This window comes from Hippocampus comes, unplaced genomic scaffold (assembly GCF_001891065.2).
Source record: "Hippocampus comes isolate QL1 unplaced genomic scaffold, H_comes_QL1_v1.1 scaffold88, whole genome shotgun sequence".
NCBI lineage: Eukaryota > Metazoa > Chordata > Actinopteri > Syngnathiformes > Syngnathidae > Hippocampus > Hippocampus comes.
The window spans coordinates 200,494-220,644 of NW_017805933.1; the positions used below are offsets into that span (position 1 = coordinate 200,494).

The window sequence follows — 20,151 nt, forward strand, 5'->3', positions numbered from 1 at the left end:
GCCACTGCCGTTTAAAAGTACAAAGATATGCTAATTCATGATGATTCCATATTTGAGAGGTTAAAATAAAACATTGAATCTAAAGAAAAATAAGATTGGCAAAAATAAAAAATCTGAAAAAAATACCAACATTCATGTCATAATAATTAAGCTAATTTTCTGGACTGAACATTTGGAATTATTTGAGTAATAATGAAGAGTTTTGAGCAATAGGAAACTGTAGAAACAGCAGATTACAATCTTTCGACATTTTCAAATGTGTTTGAAAATGTTTGCTTTTGTATTTAATGTAATGTAACTAAGAAAATGTCTTTTTCAGTCTTGCTGATCTTCATTAAAACCTTTATCAAGTATAACCTATTTATAAACCATTTATAAACACTTCATCGGCGTAGCATTGGAATGTTGGTGCTTTTTTTCATATGGGAGCTTGCAACTGCTCGATCATTCAAAAGGATACTTACGTTGCGTGCGTGCGTATGCGTGTGCGTGACAGAAAGAAGAAATTGCTTTTGAAATAAAGGAAAACCTGAGTGCATTCATGCTCCGAGCGTCCAAGAGTTTGAGGACGCGTCCAGGTCAGAGCGGCTGTCAGCGATGCGTGCTGCTTAATCAAGTTTAATTCGCAATAACTAATAGTAATGATGAGAAGGAAAGGCCAGTCGTGCTCTCCCTCTATTTATGGCTCCTGTCACATTGTGCATGCCCTCCGCCGCTTCTCTTTTATATCTCCTCTATCGCCTCGATGCCTTTGCCTTTATTTTCTTGTCTGTAGTGAGCCTCTCCCACAAAAGAAACTCCCAGGGCAAAAAGTGTACTTTGAAGAAAGACGAGTGCATTTCTGTGTGTGTGTGTGTGGGGGGGGGGGGTGTACTGTAGTTCCACTCACACATTGAAGAGGTTTAATCCAATGCGATAGAGCCGTTTACGATGTGTGTCAGTGGAGAGGGTGGGTGAGCGGCAGGACGCTGGATCCTGGCATCGATCCCTGGGCAGGGAGACCACCAGCGCCTGGAGGGCATCTGGGCCGGTGCCCGCCGCCAGCTGCTGAGGGTGGGTGTAGTGGTACTGCTGGTACTGGGTGTAAATCTGGGCGGGCTGCTGGTCGGACTGGGCCGAGGTGACGATGGCGGTGGAGGTAGACGTGGAGGTGGAGCCGGCTATGTCCGATATGCCGTCCACCGGTAGGGCGCCCGCCGGGACGGGCACGGCCGAGCCCCTCCGTGACCCCGGATCCAAATTCTCCAGCTCCTCGCTGGGAGGAGGCGCGGGGAACTCCGGCTCCTCGGCGGACTCTCCACCGGCGAGGCCCATCCCGCTGAGCGAGGTCTTCCTGCTGCCCGCCTCGCCGCCAGCGTTGCCCAGGGAGGTGGTGGTGGTGGTGGTGGTTGCCGAGGAGATGGTGTAGGAACTATTGCTGTCGATGTGGACGGTGACGTCCCGGAAGGCCATGAGCAGGGAGCTGGCGCTGCGGGGGAGGCAGGCGCTCTCGGCGGCGGCGCGAAGAGCTCCCGGGTCCATGAGGAGGCCCTGGCCTTCCGAACTTTCAGATACGCTCCAACCACGGAGGGCCTCATCTATCGACTGGGCCAGCGAGTGAAGCTGAAAGTGCAAAAAAAAAAAAAAAGGATAATTTGTACATGGGCAGTATAAGGGTTTGTCATGGTGGGGCAGTGGTGAGCCTGAGTGGCTCCCAGTGAGGAAATCTGTGTTTGAATCTCAGGTGAAATGTCCCAAAAAGCATCAAAGTCAACTGTATTCCTTCATTTGTTTTACATTTTAGAAGACATTGTGGAATAGTGGTTGGCATAATTGCCTCGGAGTCAGGAAATCCTCATTAAAATCAATGTGGTCGTTGGAAGACTCGAAAACAATACTGAAGATGTCAATGTTAGTGTTAGCCTCATGAGAAAAAGAGCTATATAAAAAAAAAAAAAATGGATGGATTTTTTTTTGGTCACCTTGACACATTAAGATACACACACCTGCACATTTTAAAAAGAACAGTGTCTCATCATGATGAAGTACAATGGTGCAGAATAAAGGACAAAACTGGACTCCTACTCCGAGCAGAGTCGCTAATTATCTGCCCTTTGTAAGACCAATAGGTCTAAACGAATAGCGACAGTGTCTTCGTAATTAGATCATGCGGTAAAACCGCTGAAACAAGCTTTTTTTTTTTTGCTTTGGTTAACATCGGATTTAAAATTCATGTGGGAGGAAGTCATCACGTGATTCAATCAGCGAATGGCAAATATACGGTATATTCATGACGACATGTGGACGGATGAAAAGTTGTTTGTCTGTATGTGCCTCAGTGCCCTGCTTCTCTTGCCAAAAGGCAGATGGCTCATCTGATCCTTATGATAACATCTAAATGGTCCATAGGTTTAAATGAGGGTGAATAATTGTTTGTCGGTTGACCGGTGACCAGTCCAGGTTGTGCCCTGCCTCTCAAAGTCAGCAAAGACTCCAGTTACTTGGATGAACAGGATTCGTATTTCTGGTGTAGAAACCGAGTAACTCCATCTTACTTGTTCGGAGAAGCAGTCCTCCAGCTGTGAGAGCGAGGGTCCGGGGCTTTGAGAGGGCGTCGGTCCCACGGTCGGAGGGGCAGCCGCTGCCGGTGCGGACGCGGGAGACGGGGGCAGAGAGGTGGAGCGACAAGGCGGCGGTGGCGGCGTCTTGGAACGAAGCGGGATCTGCCCGCCCCCCGGATGGAGGGAATAACTGTGTCTCTGGGTGCTATTGCGATTCCGTCCCGAGGGGCTGGGTTGGCGCAGGGAGATCCGGCGGGGTAGCTTGCTTTCCGAGAGTGAGTTGCGAATCTTTTGGAAGTTTTTGCTGAGCTGGTACTGACGGAAGGCGGTCTGGATGCGGCGGGCGGCCCGTCTGGCAATAAGGTGGCCTCCGTACTTCTGCTCCAGGTCTTCTATCTGGACAGAGGAAGGTGGAGAGAGGAGATGTTAGCAACCACTTACAAATAAGCAGTATTTTTTATCCTTTCAAAGCCTCAATGGGCCTTGAAAAGGCGGATGATATCAACAATATATGTACCACTGTTCCTATGGTTATTATATCTGTCTCATGCAGTGTATTCCAAACTTTATTGAGCCAGGGCGCGCTTACTGTACAGTAGTATCTTAACATACGAGTTTCATTCATTCCAGGCTCGTAACTTATTTCAATCATGTATCAAATCAGTCTTTGACATTGAAATTAATTGAAATGCCATTAATCTGTTCCGGCCTCCTCCAAAAAAATTTTTCTGGACCATTGGACCAGACAGGGTGGCCTACAATTCGTGCAGTGGCCGCTGTATCAGGCATGCTAGCATGTTTGTTGCATTTCACCTACGATCGATAAAATCAGTATCGGTAATTTATTTCGAATTTCCAGTGAGTGAGTAAGTGAGTAAGTTTTTGGGGAGTGGTGTGAAAGTCACCTAACACTACACATACATTTTCTTGATACAAACATTTGCAAACATCGGTGATTAAATATATATCACGTGAACAAAACTGATCATTTTTATCTTTGCGCTCGCACTGGATGTCATTACCAGGCGTGCCGAAGGAATTGTTTAAAAAAGTTCCACTGCCAAACTTTCCAGCAAAGAAGAAAAATCAGACCGATAGGGAAAAGGAGGACAGACGCATATCATGAGAACACCCCACAAAAATGCACACGCACCCACGCACCCACACACACACACACACACACACACACACACACACACACACACACACGGAAGCCGTTATTAGCTGCTGCCATGGCAACCTAGCATCTTTCATGCTCCCGTCACTGTGGATGTTGAGACACTGGTGTTCATTTTTTTTCTCTCTTTCATGTCAACAGAGACAGAAATAGATCTGAATGGGCTTCTTCTTTTGCAGCACGCAATGTCATCCTCGCACCCCCACTACCCTCACCACCAGTCCCCCTCGTGCTCAAATATAAACGTCGCTCCGTCTCTCTCCTGCCCAGGGCGAAATACACACCCCGATATGACGGACATAATTCAGGATTGAAGTGGAACCCCGCGATTCGCGGAGGCATCGAGACCGGGCCTGCCCACAAATAACAAAAATCCGCGTATAACTGACATCCATTATTTATTTATTTTAACCCAGAAAAGTCTTTTAAAAAATGGGGTGAGCATTTTTCAAAAAACAGGAATTGTTGCACAAATAATAGTGTAAAATATTTTGAAAAATATTGACAAAATAAAAAAAAGTTGACTCACACAGCACACTAAAATGCATGCATATAAAATCCTAAAATGCTTTCCACACATCAAATTGAAAAGATCAATCACTCACTAATGATATGCAAATGTATGTATCCTACATTATATGAAAACATTTCAATATGATGCATGACAGTATTTCAGTACTTTACACGAAAGCCTTTTAGTATATTATATGAGAGCCTCTGTGTATATGACATGAGGATATTTCAGTATATTTTATAGGAGAGTGTCAGGAAAATGTGCAGGAACATTTCAGTGTAGTATATGAAAGTGCAAAAGCCTTTCATATTATGTGTGAGAGCATCTCAAAATATCATATTAGGGCATTTTAGTGTGATGTGTCAAAGCTGGTCGGTGTATAATTCGAGAGTGGTTCAGTATGACATGCCAGAGTATTTCAGTATGATGTGTGAGAGAATGTCAATATAGTAAAAGACAACATTTAAATAGATTATATGAGATCACTTTAGTTTGGTGCGTGAAAGCATTCTGTTTCAGTAAGGCATCAAAGCAGCTCATTATATTATATGAAAGTGTTTCAGTATGATGTGTGAGAGAATTTCAGTGTGCTATTGCAGTCTAACACACACAATTTCAGTAAATCGTTTCACAACGGTGCGAGAGAGCATTTTATCTAGGCGTGTATGTGAGAGGGTTTCACTTGTGTGTGTGAGAGGAATCGCACGGCGCCCGTGGCGGGCCGAGAAGGACGTACCTGTTTGTTTTTGTTCTCCAGGGAGATCTCATAGTCGCTGGGCCCCTCCCGCTTGGCTGCGCTGCCCTCCGCGTCGCGTCCTCCCGAGGACGAGCCGTCCTCCAGGCTCAGCAACCGGCCGCTGTCGTGGGAGTAAAAGGCGGATAGCCATCAGCGGTCGCCTCCGTCCATGACCTTCACAACGCGTCTGCCGAGTGTGTGTGTGTGTGTGTGTGTGTGTGTGTGTGTGTGTGTGTGTGTGTGTGTGTGTGTGTGTGTGTGTGTGAGAGGAGCAGGTGGGAAATGATTGCAGTTGCCGGAGGCTATAGCAGGACACAATCCCATCCCAGTTTGCAGCATTTAAATAATTTCAATCTTCTCTCAAGCCTTTGTAGGATAATCATATAATTTTGTTTTATAATGTACGGCCTTCTGATGTATTATTATCTATTCGATCTATATTTCGACAGGAGGGAAATGGTTACGATCCCATCTAGACTGACGATTCTGATCTTTTGCGAAGGACATCGTTCCGCTGGATCGCCCTAGTGGTTGGCGCGCCTGCCTCACAATCGAAGGGTCGGTGTTCGATTCTCAGCGCCGACCTTGCCGTGTGGAGTTTGCAAGAGTTTTCTTCCTTCCACATTCCACGTATGTTCAATTTGAAGAAAGGTTTTGCCGGATATGAGATATTTAAACGTATAGTCATCGGGCGAGTGAGAAGAGTTTTGAGGAGGAGCTGCGTGCAAAGTTGCAAGCAATTTTGCATCTCACCAAAGACTCAAAATTCAATGTAGTACTCGCAGCCGGGTAGTCCCCAAACCCAGCACATAAACCAGTAAAAATTGGAAACAATGTCCCTCTCACAGAATCGCAACCGGTACTGCGATGTGCAAACGCTCAGTGTTCTTAGCATGAATTAGAGCAAGAGAATGAGAAAGTCTGCATGCACTTGCGAGACACAGTGGGACAATCTCTTCAAAGTCAAACATGACTTGCATAAAAAGCAGCGAGATAACGTAATCAGCCTCTGCAGATATTTCACAAACAACCGTCTGCAATATAGCTGAAGCTGGAGGGTATGGGGAAATTTAAAAAAAAATATATAGGCTATTATTAATAATGTCTATTTTAATGCGGCCTTCACGGGGTTTATTGAGGCTGCGTTTAATAATTCCCCACTCTCCGTTTTATTTAATCCAAAAGACAAATATTGCTCTTTTACACGACATCAGCAGTGAAAATCTGCCAAATGAAAAATGAGGCCACCACAAAGCAAAAAGTTGAATTGTTGATATGTTAAAAGAGGCTCGTTATGGATCACCCCCCCCCCCTTCAAAGACCATCTCCCACCCCCCATTTTTACTGGTCAAACATTTTGCTCTGCTCAAGTGGCAATCTAAACACAGAAGCTAAGATACAGAGATCTCGGTTTTGCATGACAATTGTTATTTTTATGGACTATTTCGATTTTTAAGTGACATAGACAACTCAGTTTCAATGCATTTTTTATCAATCAAATAATCTGTAAATGATTTTTTTATATTATAATTATTTTGGGATGAGCGGGCCTCAATCACTGACAGATTATCATGACTTGTGGCGAGTTGATAAAACTGTTAGCTAAACCTAATTTGCGCATCCAACAAGACTGCAAATCTGCTCAGTTTTTAGCTTTGTTACGATAGCGTTTCCGTGTCGTCTGTCCATCACTTGAAAATATAGGATCTTCACCCAGCCTAGTCGCCATGTCATGGGCGGAGGAAGTTTGGCAAAATTGCGACAAGGGTCGCTCACAGACCCATTCTGGGGGAAATACACGGATCACAAAAAAAGATTTGTTTGGTTGTGTAATTTCACACTTGATGGGTGGGCAGGCACTCAAGGGAGCCGACTATTTTTATGCGAGCAATTAAAAAGACAACTTTCCATCACATGTCCCCTGCGAGCTCTGATCATCATTTGACAAATGTATTGTGCCGTGATTCTGTTTTTGTTCAGATTACATTTGGTTTTGTTTGATAGTTTTGTTTCTTTGTTTGGTTTTGTTGCCATCTGTTCTTGTCATCCGGGTCCCTTGTGTCAACCAATCAGCTCCCTCAACCCTTTTGTGTATTGTCCAGCTGTTCCATTGTCTCGTCAGTTTGCTTGGATTTAGTTCCCTTGGGTTCTTTCACAGTCTTTTGTCGGATTGTTGTCGCTGTCATTTGTCATTTTTGGTCATAGGTTTTTGTTTGTTTGTTACCTTTTTCCAGTGTTCCCCTGTAAGTATTTTTTGGGAATTCATTTGGTTCGGCGTACCCTGCTTCTCCTGCCTCCCTGCTTTTTAGGTCCAACCCATGACGCACATCCATGACACTATTGTGATTGCCTGCATCCTTGTCCTCAAAACACTTCATTCAGTGTATTCATAGGTAGCCCGAATGGATTACTGTAATACTTTGGATGTCAGCCAATCCTCCATGAAGCGTCTCCAGTTGGTCCAGAATGCTGCTGCTCGCCTCTTAACTGGTATTCGTAAGAGGGAGCACATAACTCCTACTCTGGCATCCCTTCACTGGCTCCCTCTACATTTTAGAGTTCTTTTTAAGATCCTATTATTTGTTTTCAAATCTTTCATAATTTGGCTGCTGTGAATTTGGATTTTCTCCATTGTGAGACAAATAAAGGTTTTCTTATCTTATCTTGAAATGGCCTCGCTCCACCTTAACTCTCAGCTCCTCCGCCCCAACACACCTGCCCGGTGCCTCAGGTCTGCGGACCAGACATTATTAGAGGTACCAAGAACTGAGGCTCAGAGAGGACCGAGCCTTTTCTGTTGCTAGTCCTTCTCTTTGGAATGACCTCCCACGGAGCATTCGGCAAGCCCCCTCACTGGCCATCTTTAAAAAATCGTCTCAAAACTCATTTGTATTCTTTGGCTTTTGACTCAGCATGACTCAGACTTGATTTTAGTTTGACTGTTTTTGTGCTTTCCATTGTCTTTGTTATTCATTTATTGTTTTATTGTTTATTGTTGTATACATGGTATTTGCTCCATGTACAACACCTTGTATACAGCGGTGGATGTTTTAAAGTTCTCGATGAATACAGTTGAGTTGAGTTGAGTTGAGGTAGAATTTACAAAATGACGATCATTTTTACACACCGATTGCCGAACAACAGCAGGAAGATTAAAAACCCTCCACTAAGCTCCGAGTTCCTCTTGTTATTGTGCCATTGTTCTTGTTATCTAGCCAATATCCCACTCACCAAATAAGGCGACGGGAGAAGCTTTGTGTCTCTCAAATGAAGTGGAGCTAGTCGGGTTCAGTCGCAAATAGAACGGAAACGCGGCGGAAACCAGGGGAGGACGCGCACGGGGAAAGTCGGTGGCGAATCAGAATACATTAGAGTACATTAGAATACATTAGAGGGTTTAAAACGCAAGAGTTGAGCAATTTATGCATCTGGACTGCAAAAAGCTTCCGTAATGCTGCGTGAGACATCCCCCGCAACCTACTCACACACCACACGTGGGACATGAGGCACAATCATACAGCTGTCAAAAAAAAAATTGAGTCAAAGAGACGCATTCATATATACACTTATACAAAATACAATAAATTATTTTTTTAACTCTTTTATCAAAAAGTTGGATAGTTCTAATTCAATTCATTCCAAATCGTAAAAATTTAAAATGAACATAATTGATTATTTTATTTGTAAAAGAAACAAATTTTTTTGTGACATCATTCAATGTTCCGGAAAATATCAGATTCAATCTGTGACATAAATGTTAAACAATGTTTGATTTATTTTATGAAACAATTTGTTAATTAACTCAGAATAATGCTATTAAAAAATGAAATTTGTCATTTATTCTTTTATGTGCACAATTTACCTATTTTTATTCATCACATGAAATATTTATTGATCTGTTTGTAAATTACAGAATACAAGTAGTATTTGTAAAATACACTTGTTTACACAGACATTAAACATTTGATTTATTTCACGAAATATTGGTTCTTTAATTCATGATATTCATGATCAGATTTTCTGACAGAAATGAGATACATCATTAAAATTACTGTTTTACGTCAAATGCATTGTACTTATTTAATTCACCTTATTAATGATGCAGTTAATTATTTGATCATACTCACACAATAAACAACTTTAATTATAAATTCAACAACAGTGCATATATTTGTTGTATTTATTAGGCTAAGATGTTAGTCAGCTATAAGTAATTGTATATATTACCATTCTAAAAATGAGAAATATTTATGATGTTTGTCGGGTTAAATACCTGGCCAACTATTGCAAAGAAAAAAAAAAGGTATTCATAGAGTAAAAATAATAATTATAATAATTCATTCATTAAGTGGTGACACAAATGATAAAAAATAAAAGATACACTCATGTCGATTATTATTATGCGTGTAACAGAGCGGTCACAACAACAGCGGAAGGAAAGCAACACCGCACAATGGAACAAAAATGATATCTCCAAATCATAAACGTTTTTCATGAGAGTGATATCATTGTGGATGGAATTATCACACCAAAAAAAAAACAAAAAAAAACCCAGTGCCGAATTTCTCACATAAGACAGCAGAACGTTGTCAGATGCCCCATAAGCTCCACAAATTGCAATCGGATCTGACGAGATTGAATGATGATACAATATAAGCCTCTGAACACATTGGATGGGAGATTCAATGTTCATTTTAAATTGCTGCTAAATCTGGAATCCGATCAGGAAGAAATTTGCCTTCTGATCCTGTATACCGGTGATTCGCAACCATTGTGCCTTTACGCGTAAGAATGAAATGGAGGGGCATTAAAAAAAAAAAAAAAAAAAAAAGATTTGATTCAGAAAATTGGCTTTGATTTAAAAGATGTGAGCGCATTAACTCGAACGGGATCGAATGGCTTCACTTTAAAATGTACTGTCCTTGAATCACATCGCTATGTATATGCTAAAACAGTAACATAAGTTAGAACAATAGAAATTGTTGACATTTACGGCAATTAAAATACTTTGTTGAACTGAACCACTCATGATTTGATCGAAAATTTGTTGCCCCTGAGGGGTTTTTTTGGGCGGGGGGTTTTGTGTATGTGTATCACGAGCACAACATGTATCAAATCATCTTTTATGTGTAACATGCACATCCCAAGTGAATTGATCCGAATTCATTTCAACTTTTAAACTCATTGGAAGCGGGTATCCGAGATGGATGGGCGATGGCAAATTGCGGTGCTTTTTCTGCCTCCGCGCCGTCTTAATGATATCAAATATTAATGATCGTTCTGAGGATTTGCCATGAAAAAGTGGGCGCGAGAGCTCACTCATTGCAGCCCGGATTATGATTCATATTTCCTCATCCCCACTTTGATATGTTGTTGCATATTTTGACTGCCGCCTGTAAATCCAATTTGCCCTCTGAAGATAATGAAAATAAAAGGAAAAGGCACGCCCACGCCCACGCACACACACACATGAACTCATCGCTGTACTACAAAAACCCGCAACTGCCCACGTGCCAAGCAGAAGGCGACATCGCTCGTTTTCCCGTCCCCTCGTTACTGAGGCAGTGACGGCCATTGCGTCATCGCCGTGTTGCTAGGCACGTTTGGGTATTGACGGTATCGGCTCTCGTTTCTCTCACTAAGGCTCAATAACCTCGAGGCCCTGATGGCTATTTGTTATAAAGCGTTTAATGCGGCTGCATCGGTGACCACAAGTGGCACACACAAACACAAACACACACAGAGGCACACACACCACGATGCGTGCGGTCAGCTGCACGCAGACCAAAACGTCATGCGGTATAATCATAATAATAATAATAATAACCTTTCATGTAATGGCCATGTTGGAGACCTACAATGACGATGACGGTTGCCCGTTACAAATAAGGAGACAATAGGTGAGATCATTCCATTGATAGAGATTGATGACGGTAAACCCCGAATTGACCCAGTGGATGCTGATAACTAAGTGAATAATGCAGGGGAAAACAATTTAGCAATAAATCCAACAAAGGAGAGGAATACAGGAGCGTAAATAAAGCATGACAATGGATGAGCTTCATCCATTAGTGTTCCGGTCCAGGCCTTTCTTACCCTCCAGGCTACCGTAGCTCCCCGCGCTTATCTGGGTAATGCAGAAGTGAGTCAAATAGTCATTGTGGTTTTGTGCACCGCTGCCCGCAATACAAATGTCAGACCTCATGGTGACTCCGTGGAGTCATGGCTGACAGGGACTCTTAAATTGGGAGTGGGGAGTGCAGGGATGTGATTGGCGCAAGGAGAGGACAGAGGTTCCAAATCCGAATCCAGAAAGTAAAAAGTGCTTCTACTCAGCCGTCAGGTAAACTTTGCAACAATTCACCATGTTGTCTACATTATTCATTCATTCATTTTCCGCTCCGCTTATCCTCACGAGGCAGGGGACACCCTGAACCGGTTGCCAGCCAATCGCAGGGCACACAGAGACAAACAACCATCCGCGCTGACACTCACACCTTGGGACGATTTTGAGTGTTCAATCAGCCTGCCATACATGTTTTTGGAATGCGGGAGGAAACCAGAGTACCCGGAGAAAACCCACGCAGGCCCGGGGAGAACATGCAAACTCCACACAGGGAGGCCGGAGCTGGATTTGAACCCGGTACCTCTGCACTGTGAGGTCGACGCGCTAACCACTCGACCACCGGGCAGCCTTGTCTAAATTAAAAGAATTTGAAATTCCCCAAAATGCACACATTCCAAAACAAACAAAAAAAATTCAGTAGCTCACAAACAGTTCATCCGTCTTACCTGGACGTCCCGCTCACGTCGGCCTCGGGATGCTCAGGGGCGGGGCAGCAGAACTGATGCAGCACCGTCTCATTTCTGCAAACCAGAGAGGACACTTATTGGTCTGTTTGTTTTGTCAGCGTCCCTCCGACCAGCTCACACCAAAAGATCCGGAAAAAAGAGACTTTCATTAAACTCCTCAGGATTATTTGGCACTGATCCCTTGGTAAATACCCTATGTGGGTCAATTCCGGGCTGAGAATGCTTATAGTGCGTTGATACCAGCGTCCAGATGTTGACACTCACGATGCATCACTCAGGGCTGTGATTTAGCCGTTGTCCCCGAATCAGTGTGACAGATGGTCACTTTCAGCTATTTCCCTCCCCATACAAGTTTCCAACAGTTTTATTCATATTCGAGCTATGATATCTCGGCTAGAGACAACCCCCAAAATACTTTGGAAGGATTGCTTCAGTTTAGTAATCCAGTAGGTTTGCCAGCATTAGCTGTACTTGTAAACAGAGGGGAGAAAAGTACTCACACGGAAGTATCTGTACTTCTACTGAAGTGTACTTGTGCGAAAACAAAAAAAGAAATGCCATCGTCAAAGTAGAAGCTGGGGTGTAAGCGGATACGTTTGCATATTCATGAAGAAGTAACATGAGCTAGTTCGTTCTCCAGCCTTATGAAGTATCCAAGCAGGAAAGGTTTGGGTGAAGCATCAATGTAAATACTTTTGATGGATTGCCTCACCTACGGGATACTGCACGCCTCACACCAAAAAGATGCACTTTTCAGAGACGAGGCACTCTCTCGCCATACATGTATTTTTGTTTGACTGCACTACAAAAGCATCTCATGACCTGCATTCAGCATATTGTATGTGACGCAAAGTCAGAGTGACAGGCAGTCAGAGTCAACGCCAGGACTCACAGTGACAGTCGGAGCTATAAAAAGATTCTTTTACTCCGCAACTTCCACATCCAGAAGGAAACTACACAGACATCCACCCATTTTCAAGAGTGCGTGTCCCGTTCGGGGTGGTGCGTACGTCGAAAGGCGGAGGACCACCCCTGGACTGGTCACTGCAGTCGATTACAGTGTACATACGTTTGACTAACAACCATACACACGTTCATACTTTTGGACAATTTTGAGAATATAATAAACCTAAACATGCATGTTTTTTGGAACGTGGGAGGAAGTCAGCGTAGCTGGAGAAAACCCACACGAGCACGGGGAGAACATGAACATCCCACACAGGAAGTCCTGAACCAAGAATCGAAAATTGGGAGCTTAGAACTGTGACGTGGACATGCTAACTACGACTCCAACATTATATATACCAGTCCTCAATCCATCTCGAGCATTTCAATTGTGAGGATCGAGACCATAAATGTCCAAAGAATGACTAAATGTTCATTCTTTTTTTTTTTAGCTCGAGACCATAAATGTCCAAAGAATGACAAAATGTTTTTTTTTTGCCTTTGAAGTGGAAAAACACAAGTGTGGGTAATACTTACGAGGTAACACGTAGTTTAATGACTAGCCGTATTCCACTTATCTGATCACTGGTAGCACGCAAGTTCATCTGCCTGACTGACTGACGTTAATTAACTTGCTTGATTAAGATAACTCGACAGTGCACTTAACTCATTTTTTTTTTTTTAATTGGCATGTCTCTCAGAGTAGCACCAGAAAGACAGAGATTTAGAAAAATCAATTTTGAGATGAAACCACTGTTTTCAGAGGTTTATAAAGCCCCTTGGGGAGGTCGTTCACGGAGCGTAAATGGCTCGTCTAATCAAGAGGAGACAGCGACAGAAGCGGGAGGGATCTTAAACGTACTCATACAGGAAATGTCAGCTCATGCTGCTGAGGAAGTCAACATGATACATCAGGCTCCATTTTAGTAGACAGCCGTACGTGCGCTCGGCGTAAAAACTGCCACATCTTCATTTTCATGCCTGAGCAAGTCGAGTTTTTAGCAGGTTTGGGAATTTGTCAGATCACGCTGCGCCTCGCTGAGCTTTCCGACGGACCAAGGGTGACAATTTGGTGGCAGAAAGTCGACTAGACTTTAGACCAGGTGAAACCAGGTCTAAATTGTGAGGTGGTGGGTGTAACATGGTTTTGGTGGATTTGATCCAAGAGGTTAGCATTGTTGCTTCGATTAGCCATGAATCGATTTGTGTTCACCCCCACAACGGCGCAAATGATCATGTCTAACTGTGCCTGTCTACAAAAATCCCAAAAGTAAAAAACTACACCCATGTGCAGTACTTTGCACTAGACTTGCACTGGCCACAAAAACAGGGCCCCAAGTGTTTGTTTTTGTTTGTGTTTGTGTATGGTGACCAAGATTGATTGGCTTGTATTGAATCAGCACAAATTTGTCGGTGGTCAGTTGCTGGGCACATATAAATGACAACCGACACTAACATTCACACCAATAGACAATTTTGAGCCTCTAATGAAATGTAAATCACATGCTCATGTCTTGGCATGCAGCTCCTCCTCCAAGTTCCTCTTGCTAGCACAATGAATGTACGTTTGAGTCACTCAACTGTGTGATGTGATCAAATAAGAAATGCTTCTTCAAAGTCTCCAAACTTAACATGCATGCTTTTGGAATGTGAGTGAAATACAACCTGGGGAGAACCCATGCAAGGAGAGCAAAATCATACAAACTCCGAACGAGATTAGAACACAGAACCTCGGATCTGCGAGGCAGACCTGATGGATTTCCTTTGGCCATTTATTTTCGATAGTCCACCTCTCCTGAGCCTGTTTCATCTGATTTGGAGCTTGAGGCGGAGTACAATATGAACTGGTCACTACCCAATCTCAGAGGACATATCAACAAACAAGCATTCAAACTCATATTTACACCTATGAACATTTCATTCAAACTACACATTGGAAGGCCGGAGCTGGTATTCAAAGTTCCAACCTCAGAACTATGAAGTACACGTGCTAACTCGCAGTTGGCGGTGCTGCCCATTTCAGTGATTTCCCGTGGGAGAAATTGAGTCGGCATCCCTTGACAGATCTACCACAGAGATGCCACCGTAATTGGAAAAGCAAACGTTGATCATTAGTGAGGGAATTGTCGTATAAGATCTCAATTCCTGCTCATTTTTTTGTGGCTTTATTTGTGGTCATGGTGGCTGTCTGACACCGAGACACTCTCCCATCCATTTGTTTATGAAAAACCGAACACATAATGGCCTTCCGCAGCCAAGGCGGCGTACAAATAGAGCAGGTGAATATTTTAAGAGTACACGCCTTCTGCTGTCGGCCAGTGTTGCCGTCATGCCTACACGGCCTTGCTCTTTTATACCGCTACTTCAAGTGCAGTATGTTCAGTCATCAGTTGCTTGCCAAGAGGCTCTCTTGCAACTCAGGCTCAGGATGACGCCAGTACATTTTGTGCACCTTCCCTTAACACCACGGGATGCCCCTCAGTCCCTTGGCGTGGACTGTTTGTTCAGAAAAGATAAAGCGAGCCGACAGCTCACCCAAAATGTAGCCCACGCTTCCTTTTCTTCCCTTTCCTGCATGGTCCTCTCCCTGCACCTGAGCTGGTCCACTCCAAAGTCAGCCTCAAGCTCCTTCCGCAAACCTCCTCCGAGGAGGCTTCCATCAAAGAGCGTTACTGAGCGTGCATCTTCTATTTCTCGCTCCCCCCCACCCCCTAAGAATGGCTGATTACCGTTCGCTCCACGGGCTAAGTGGGCCAGATAGGGAAGGCTCAGCTGGAAAGAGAGGGGAGAGAATCCTTTCTCTGAACCTCTTCCTTCCCTGCAAACCCCCCAGGGTGCATACACGTGCACCGGCAACACTGGCAACAATGCAAGATATACAAACACGCTGCCAAAAAAAGATTACACACCAGTCCACGTGTCATTTCGATGGAGACACACCGATAGGCGCATGCCGTGTGTGAGGGCAACAGGCCGCTTCATTAGAAACACCTCGCCACATAATCTAACCCAGAGATTGTCATAAGAAATGTCAATGCCATATTTTCCTTGACAGAGAGGTTTTCATGCATCAACATGTACTGTTGAACTGTACATGTATTGATGAGGTTGGCGTTTGCAGTGGGATAGAAGAAAATCACGCCGGCGGATGTTTCTAATATTTTGGCTACATTTTGTCACTGCAAGAGTGATTTTTGAGTCCTGTGAAAGGCATTATTTATTCAACATAGTCGTAGTTCATGAAGTCCCGTATATCCGTGACAGCGTAAAGTTGTAGTACTAGACGCAAAGTAGCGCAATAGTCATGGTATTAGTAGCAGTAGTAGACAAATAGTAGTAGTAGTAGCCTTGTGGTAGAAATGGAAGTACAGTATAGCAGTAGTAGGAGAATGAAAGTAGTAGTAGCAGGAGCAGACTACAATAGGAGAAGTGTATTATCAGTATTGTCAGGATTAGTAGACTAGTAGTAATATTAGTAGTGTCGTAAAAGATGAGGACAGGTCGGAGTCGTAGACTAAAAGCAGTGGCAATAACAGTCATAGTAGTATTTGGCTGTTTAGTAGTAGTAGTCGTGGTAATAATAGAAGAGTGTAGTAGGATTAGTATATTACCAGAAGTAGTTATGTAGTCAAAGTCGAGGAGTGGTAGTGTCATGATCCTGTTTCTGTTTGTCTCCAGTAGGTGGCGTAAGAGGGCTTTCCGTCATGAGCCACACCTGTTTGTATTCATGCCTCTTTTTACCAGCTGCCTTTAAAGACTGTGCCACGCTGACAATTGGCTGTCTGATTATTATGCTTTTTGTTCACGACTCTGGTTTGTTTCGCATTTTCCTGATAATTTTTTTTTTTACCAGTTTACGTTTGTGGGAACTACTCGGAACATAAAAGGTAGGAGTCATAGACTAGTATGATTAGAGTAATAATACTATAGTCAGAGGTGGAGGAGTAATAGTAGTTATACTTTTATTTTTAATTCATTGTGATGATGATGATGATGATTACAAGTACTGTAGTAGTACAGTAATAGTAATGTTGACGTAGGAGTAGTAGACTACTACCCTGAGTAGTAGTATTGATGGCGAGAAGTAGTAATAGTAGTAAATCACACAAGTCGTAGTAGTCTTTTAGTAGTAAGCAGCGGGAGTAGTACACTACAAGTAAGTGTGTTTTAGCAATACTACAGGACACAATGTTGTTGTTGTCGTTCTCCAGCAGAGTTTGACTGCAACAGAGAAGGACTCTTTTGACACTATATAAAGAAAAATCCTCAACACACTCAAACTATCTCTTTCAAGTGTTGTGTGAGTGAGTGTGAGGGTCTGCTTGACATTTCTTTATTGACAGGTAGTCACTGAGGAAGTGAGTGGCGGAACCCTGTGAGCTTCAAGTGTGAGGCAGAGATTTAAAAAAAAAAAAAAAAAAAGCATGATGTAACAAATGGTGTTAGGGGATTCAAAGCCATGCTGCCATGCTGTCATCTTTCATCCAGAAAATTTTAAAACAAACATTTTCAACTCCCTTCCATTTCCAAGAAACACTTTGAGGGTACACAAGCTTCCATGAGCTATGGATCGACAATGACTAATTGCACTACAATTTGGAATTTATCTATCTATCTATCTATCTATCTATCTATCTATCTATCTATCTATCCATCTAGCTTGCTAGCTAGTGTCAGATATAGGTCTGACACTAGCTAGATAGATAGATAGATAGATAGATATATAGATAGATAGATAGATAGATAGATAGATAGATAGATAGATAGATAGATAGATAGATAGATAGATAGATAGATAGAGTTATTTTAGTTTTTTGCCTCTTTGCATATCGAGAAATAAGATCCAAAAAAAACAACAACAAAAAAACTGTGTCCAGTGACTCAAACCACAATTTTGTACAGCAGCTGTCAAAGTCTGTTAGTTCTACAATTGGCCGCAATTCACCGCAGCACCAGTAAACAGCGCTGAGGTTCATCCAACAGAACAGGTAGATGTATTGTCACGGATATACAGTAGACTGGAGGTGGCTAATAGATATGCCTACAAATGGCAACCATGTTAGCAGGGGCGGCTTTCCCATCAAAGGCCATGCATGGATATATTTGGTGGCCATATTACTTGAGGCAACGGTCATATAAAAGTTACTGGAAAGCATGGACATGAGCTTAGCATCGTGGCAGGCCAGTGGTAGGAAACTCCGTTTCCTCGAGAGCCATATCCTGCCTGTTTTAGATCTCACGCCCTCACTTTTCTGACACCCACATTTTTCATGCTGTTCCCCCACACTCCCATATTTGTTTTAAATAGTGTGGTGGGCCATATCAGTTATTATTTTTAGTATTCTTGTACCTCAAAAATCATCACTTTTCAGGAGACCACCAAAGCGTCACACAGCGCACAGCATTTTTCAACATTTTAGATTGGTCGAGAATATATTTTAAAATATAACACCCACACATGTGGAGTGACCAATGTAATGGATATGTGGAAAATTATACCAAATTGTGACGCCAGCAATATGCAGCAGGGTGCTAAAATATGGATGGCGTGCTGCAAATGGCCCGCGAGACTTTTGACAAATGTGTTATAGAAGCTAAAAAAAGAGTGCCTTCCTCTCATTAGATGATGTAGTGGTGTACAATGATGCCAGGGGAAGTGGTGTGATGGGGGGTGCTCACGTTCACGTGGTGCACGTGGGTCTCATCTAACAGGAAAACATCAGAGGCCCGTCAGTTGCCCCATGAGACGTGAACAAGCCGCACATTCATTAACGGCAAGCAGCAACGTGGACGCACCGCATCACATCACTCGCCAGGCTGCCCCCCCCCCACACACACACACACACGCACACACGCACGCACACAACAAAACACACGTAAGCATACGACACAAACACCTATAGGACCCACATTCACTCATGCATGTACAACACATGCACGAATGCATGCATCACACATACGCCAGCCTGCTACTACTACTACACTCAAACACACACACACACACACACACACACACACACACACACACACACACACACACACACACACACACACACTATAATGCATTACAAATGCAGACACATATGCAAGCATTTGTTATGTGTCTCTCTCTCTATCTAGACTCTAGATAGAGAGAGAGAGAGAGAGAGAGAGAGAGAGAGAGAGAGAGAGAGAGAGACATTCTCACACACACATACACACACACACGCACACACACACACACACACACACACACCACGCAAACTAGTGGATTACACACAAAGGGCACACATTTTAACAACACACATGCACGACATACAGACAAATGCTTCACACAATCACATACATTACAGGCTTATGCATAGCAAATACATAAGCAGGCCCACAGCTGTTTGTTACGTAATGGTCCAGTTTTGCTTTTAAATAATCCACCTCTCTCTCTTTCTCCCTCTCTCTTTCACACAAACACACACACACTCACACACGCGCGCGCGCCCACACGCACGCACACGCACACACATACACAGACATACACACACACACTCACACATGCACAAAATGTTCAAACGTCTTTTTTCAAACTAAGCACCGCTCAATGTGCGTGGAGGCTAATAATGATAATAATTACAATAACATTTTTGGTCAACTACAAAATAAAAGTAATGGGATAATCATGTTGGGATGTGAAGCAATGGTAGATACAGCCCATTTGTATTTTTAATGCATTAATTGTATGCGTATGAACTCACTCGGATGTCTTGGCGAGGGCCAGCGACCGACACAGGGTAGTCGGGGTCATCGGAACCAAGGAGCGGCAGCCGCTGCAACTCCCGCCGTTATCCGGCTCGCTTTCGACCGGTGAATTAGTGGTCGGCTCGGCCGGAACCAGCTGCATTTCCCCCGGGTCCAGAGGCTCCGCGGAAGGAGGAGGGACCACCGCGGCCCCGTCGACTTGTTGTGCCGGTGCAGCCGCTTGCTCCGGCGCGGATCTTGCCGCGGAGATCGTCGCGGAGCTCTTGGTCTGGGGGTCCTGAGCGAGGTGGAGGTGATGGAGGCAACCCACGTCGGGGTGAAGCTGATGGTGATGATGGAGGAGGTGGTGAGCGTAAGCGGGGTAAGGATGCTGATGTTGCTGCACGCGGACATCTCGCAGGTGCCTGTTCTCCCCGATGAGCTCATCCACCCGCCGGTCCAGCTCCTCGATGCGGGAGCGCTGCGTCTGGATGAGACTTTGCTGGTTCTGCACAATTGTGGTGAGCTCCCGCAGGTACAAGATCGCTTGCACCGGATTTTCCAGCAGGCTGGAGCTCATCCTACACACGAGGCTCGGACAATGGCCAGAAAGAGAGGGGCAAAAAGGACGCGGAGGAGAGGGAGGATGTACAGAGACGAGCTCTCCTTGCGATGTTGTTGTTTTTTCGTCTCTTTGAAGGATGTAGCGACAGTG

At 43.8% G+C, this 20,151-nt stretch overlaps 1 protein-coding gene across 3 annotated transcripts in view; it reads right to left on the reverse strand.

Annotated features, from left to right (window-relative positions):
* The window catches only part of iqsec3b (IQ motif and Sec7 domain ArfGEF 3b), a 39,929-nt gene extending 19,891 nt beyond the window's left edge, over nt 1-20,038 (reverse strand). For 2 of the 3 annotated variants that reach the window (XM_019890356.1, XM_019890358.1), the window contains exons 1-5: nt 19,454-20,038; nt 11,760-11,834; nt 4,968-5,088; nt 2,535-2,936; nt 890-1,602 (exon numbers count right to left, since the gene is read on the reverse strand). In XM_019890356.1, coding sequence (XP_019745915.1) covers nt 890-1,602; nt 2,535-2,936; nt 4,968-5,088; nt 11,760-11,834; nt 19,454-20,016 — 1,874 coding nt within the window. In that variant the 5' untranslated portion in view covers nt 20,017-20,038. The remainder of the gene's footprint in view (nt 1-889; nt 1,603-2,534; nt 2,937-4,967; nt 5,089-11,759; nt 11,835-19,453) is intronic. The other variant, XM_019890357.1, reaches the window with a different exon arrangement.
* Nucleotides 20,039-20,151: the final 113 nt, after the last annotated feature.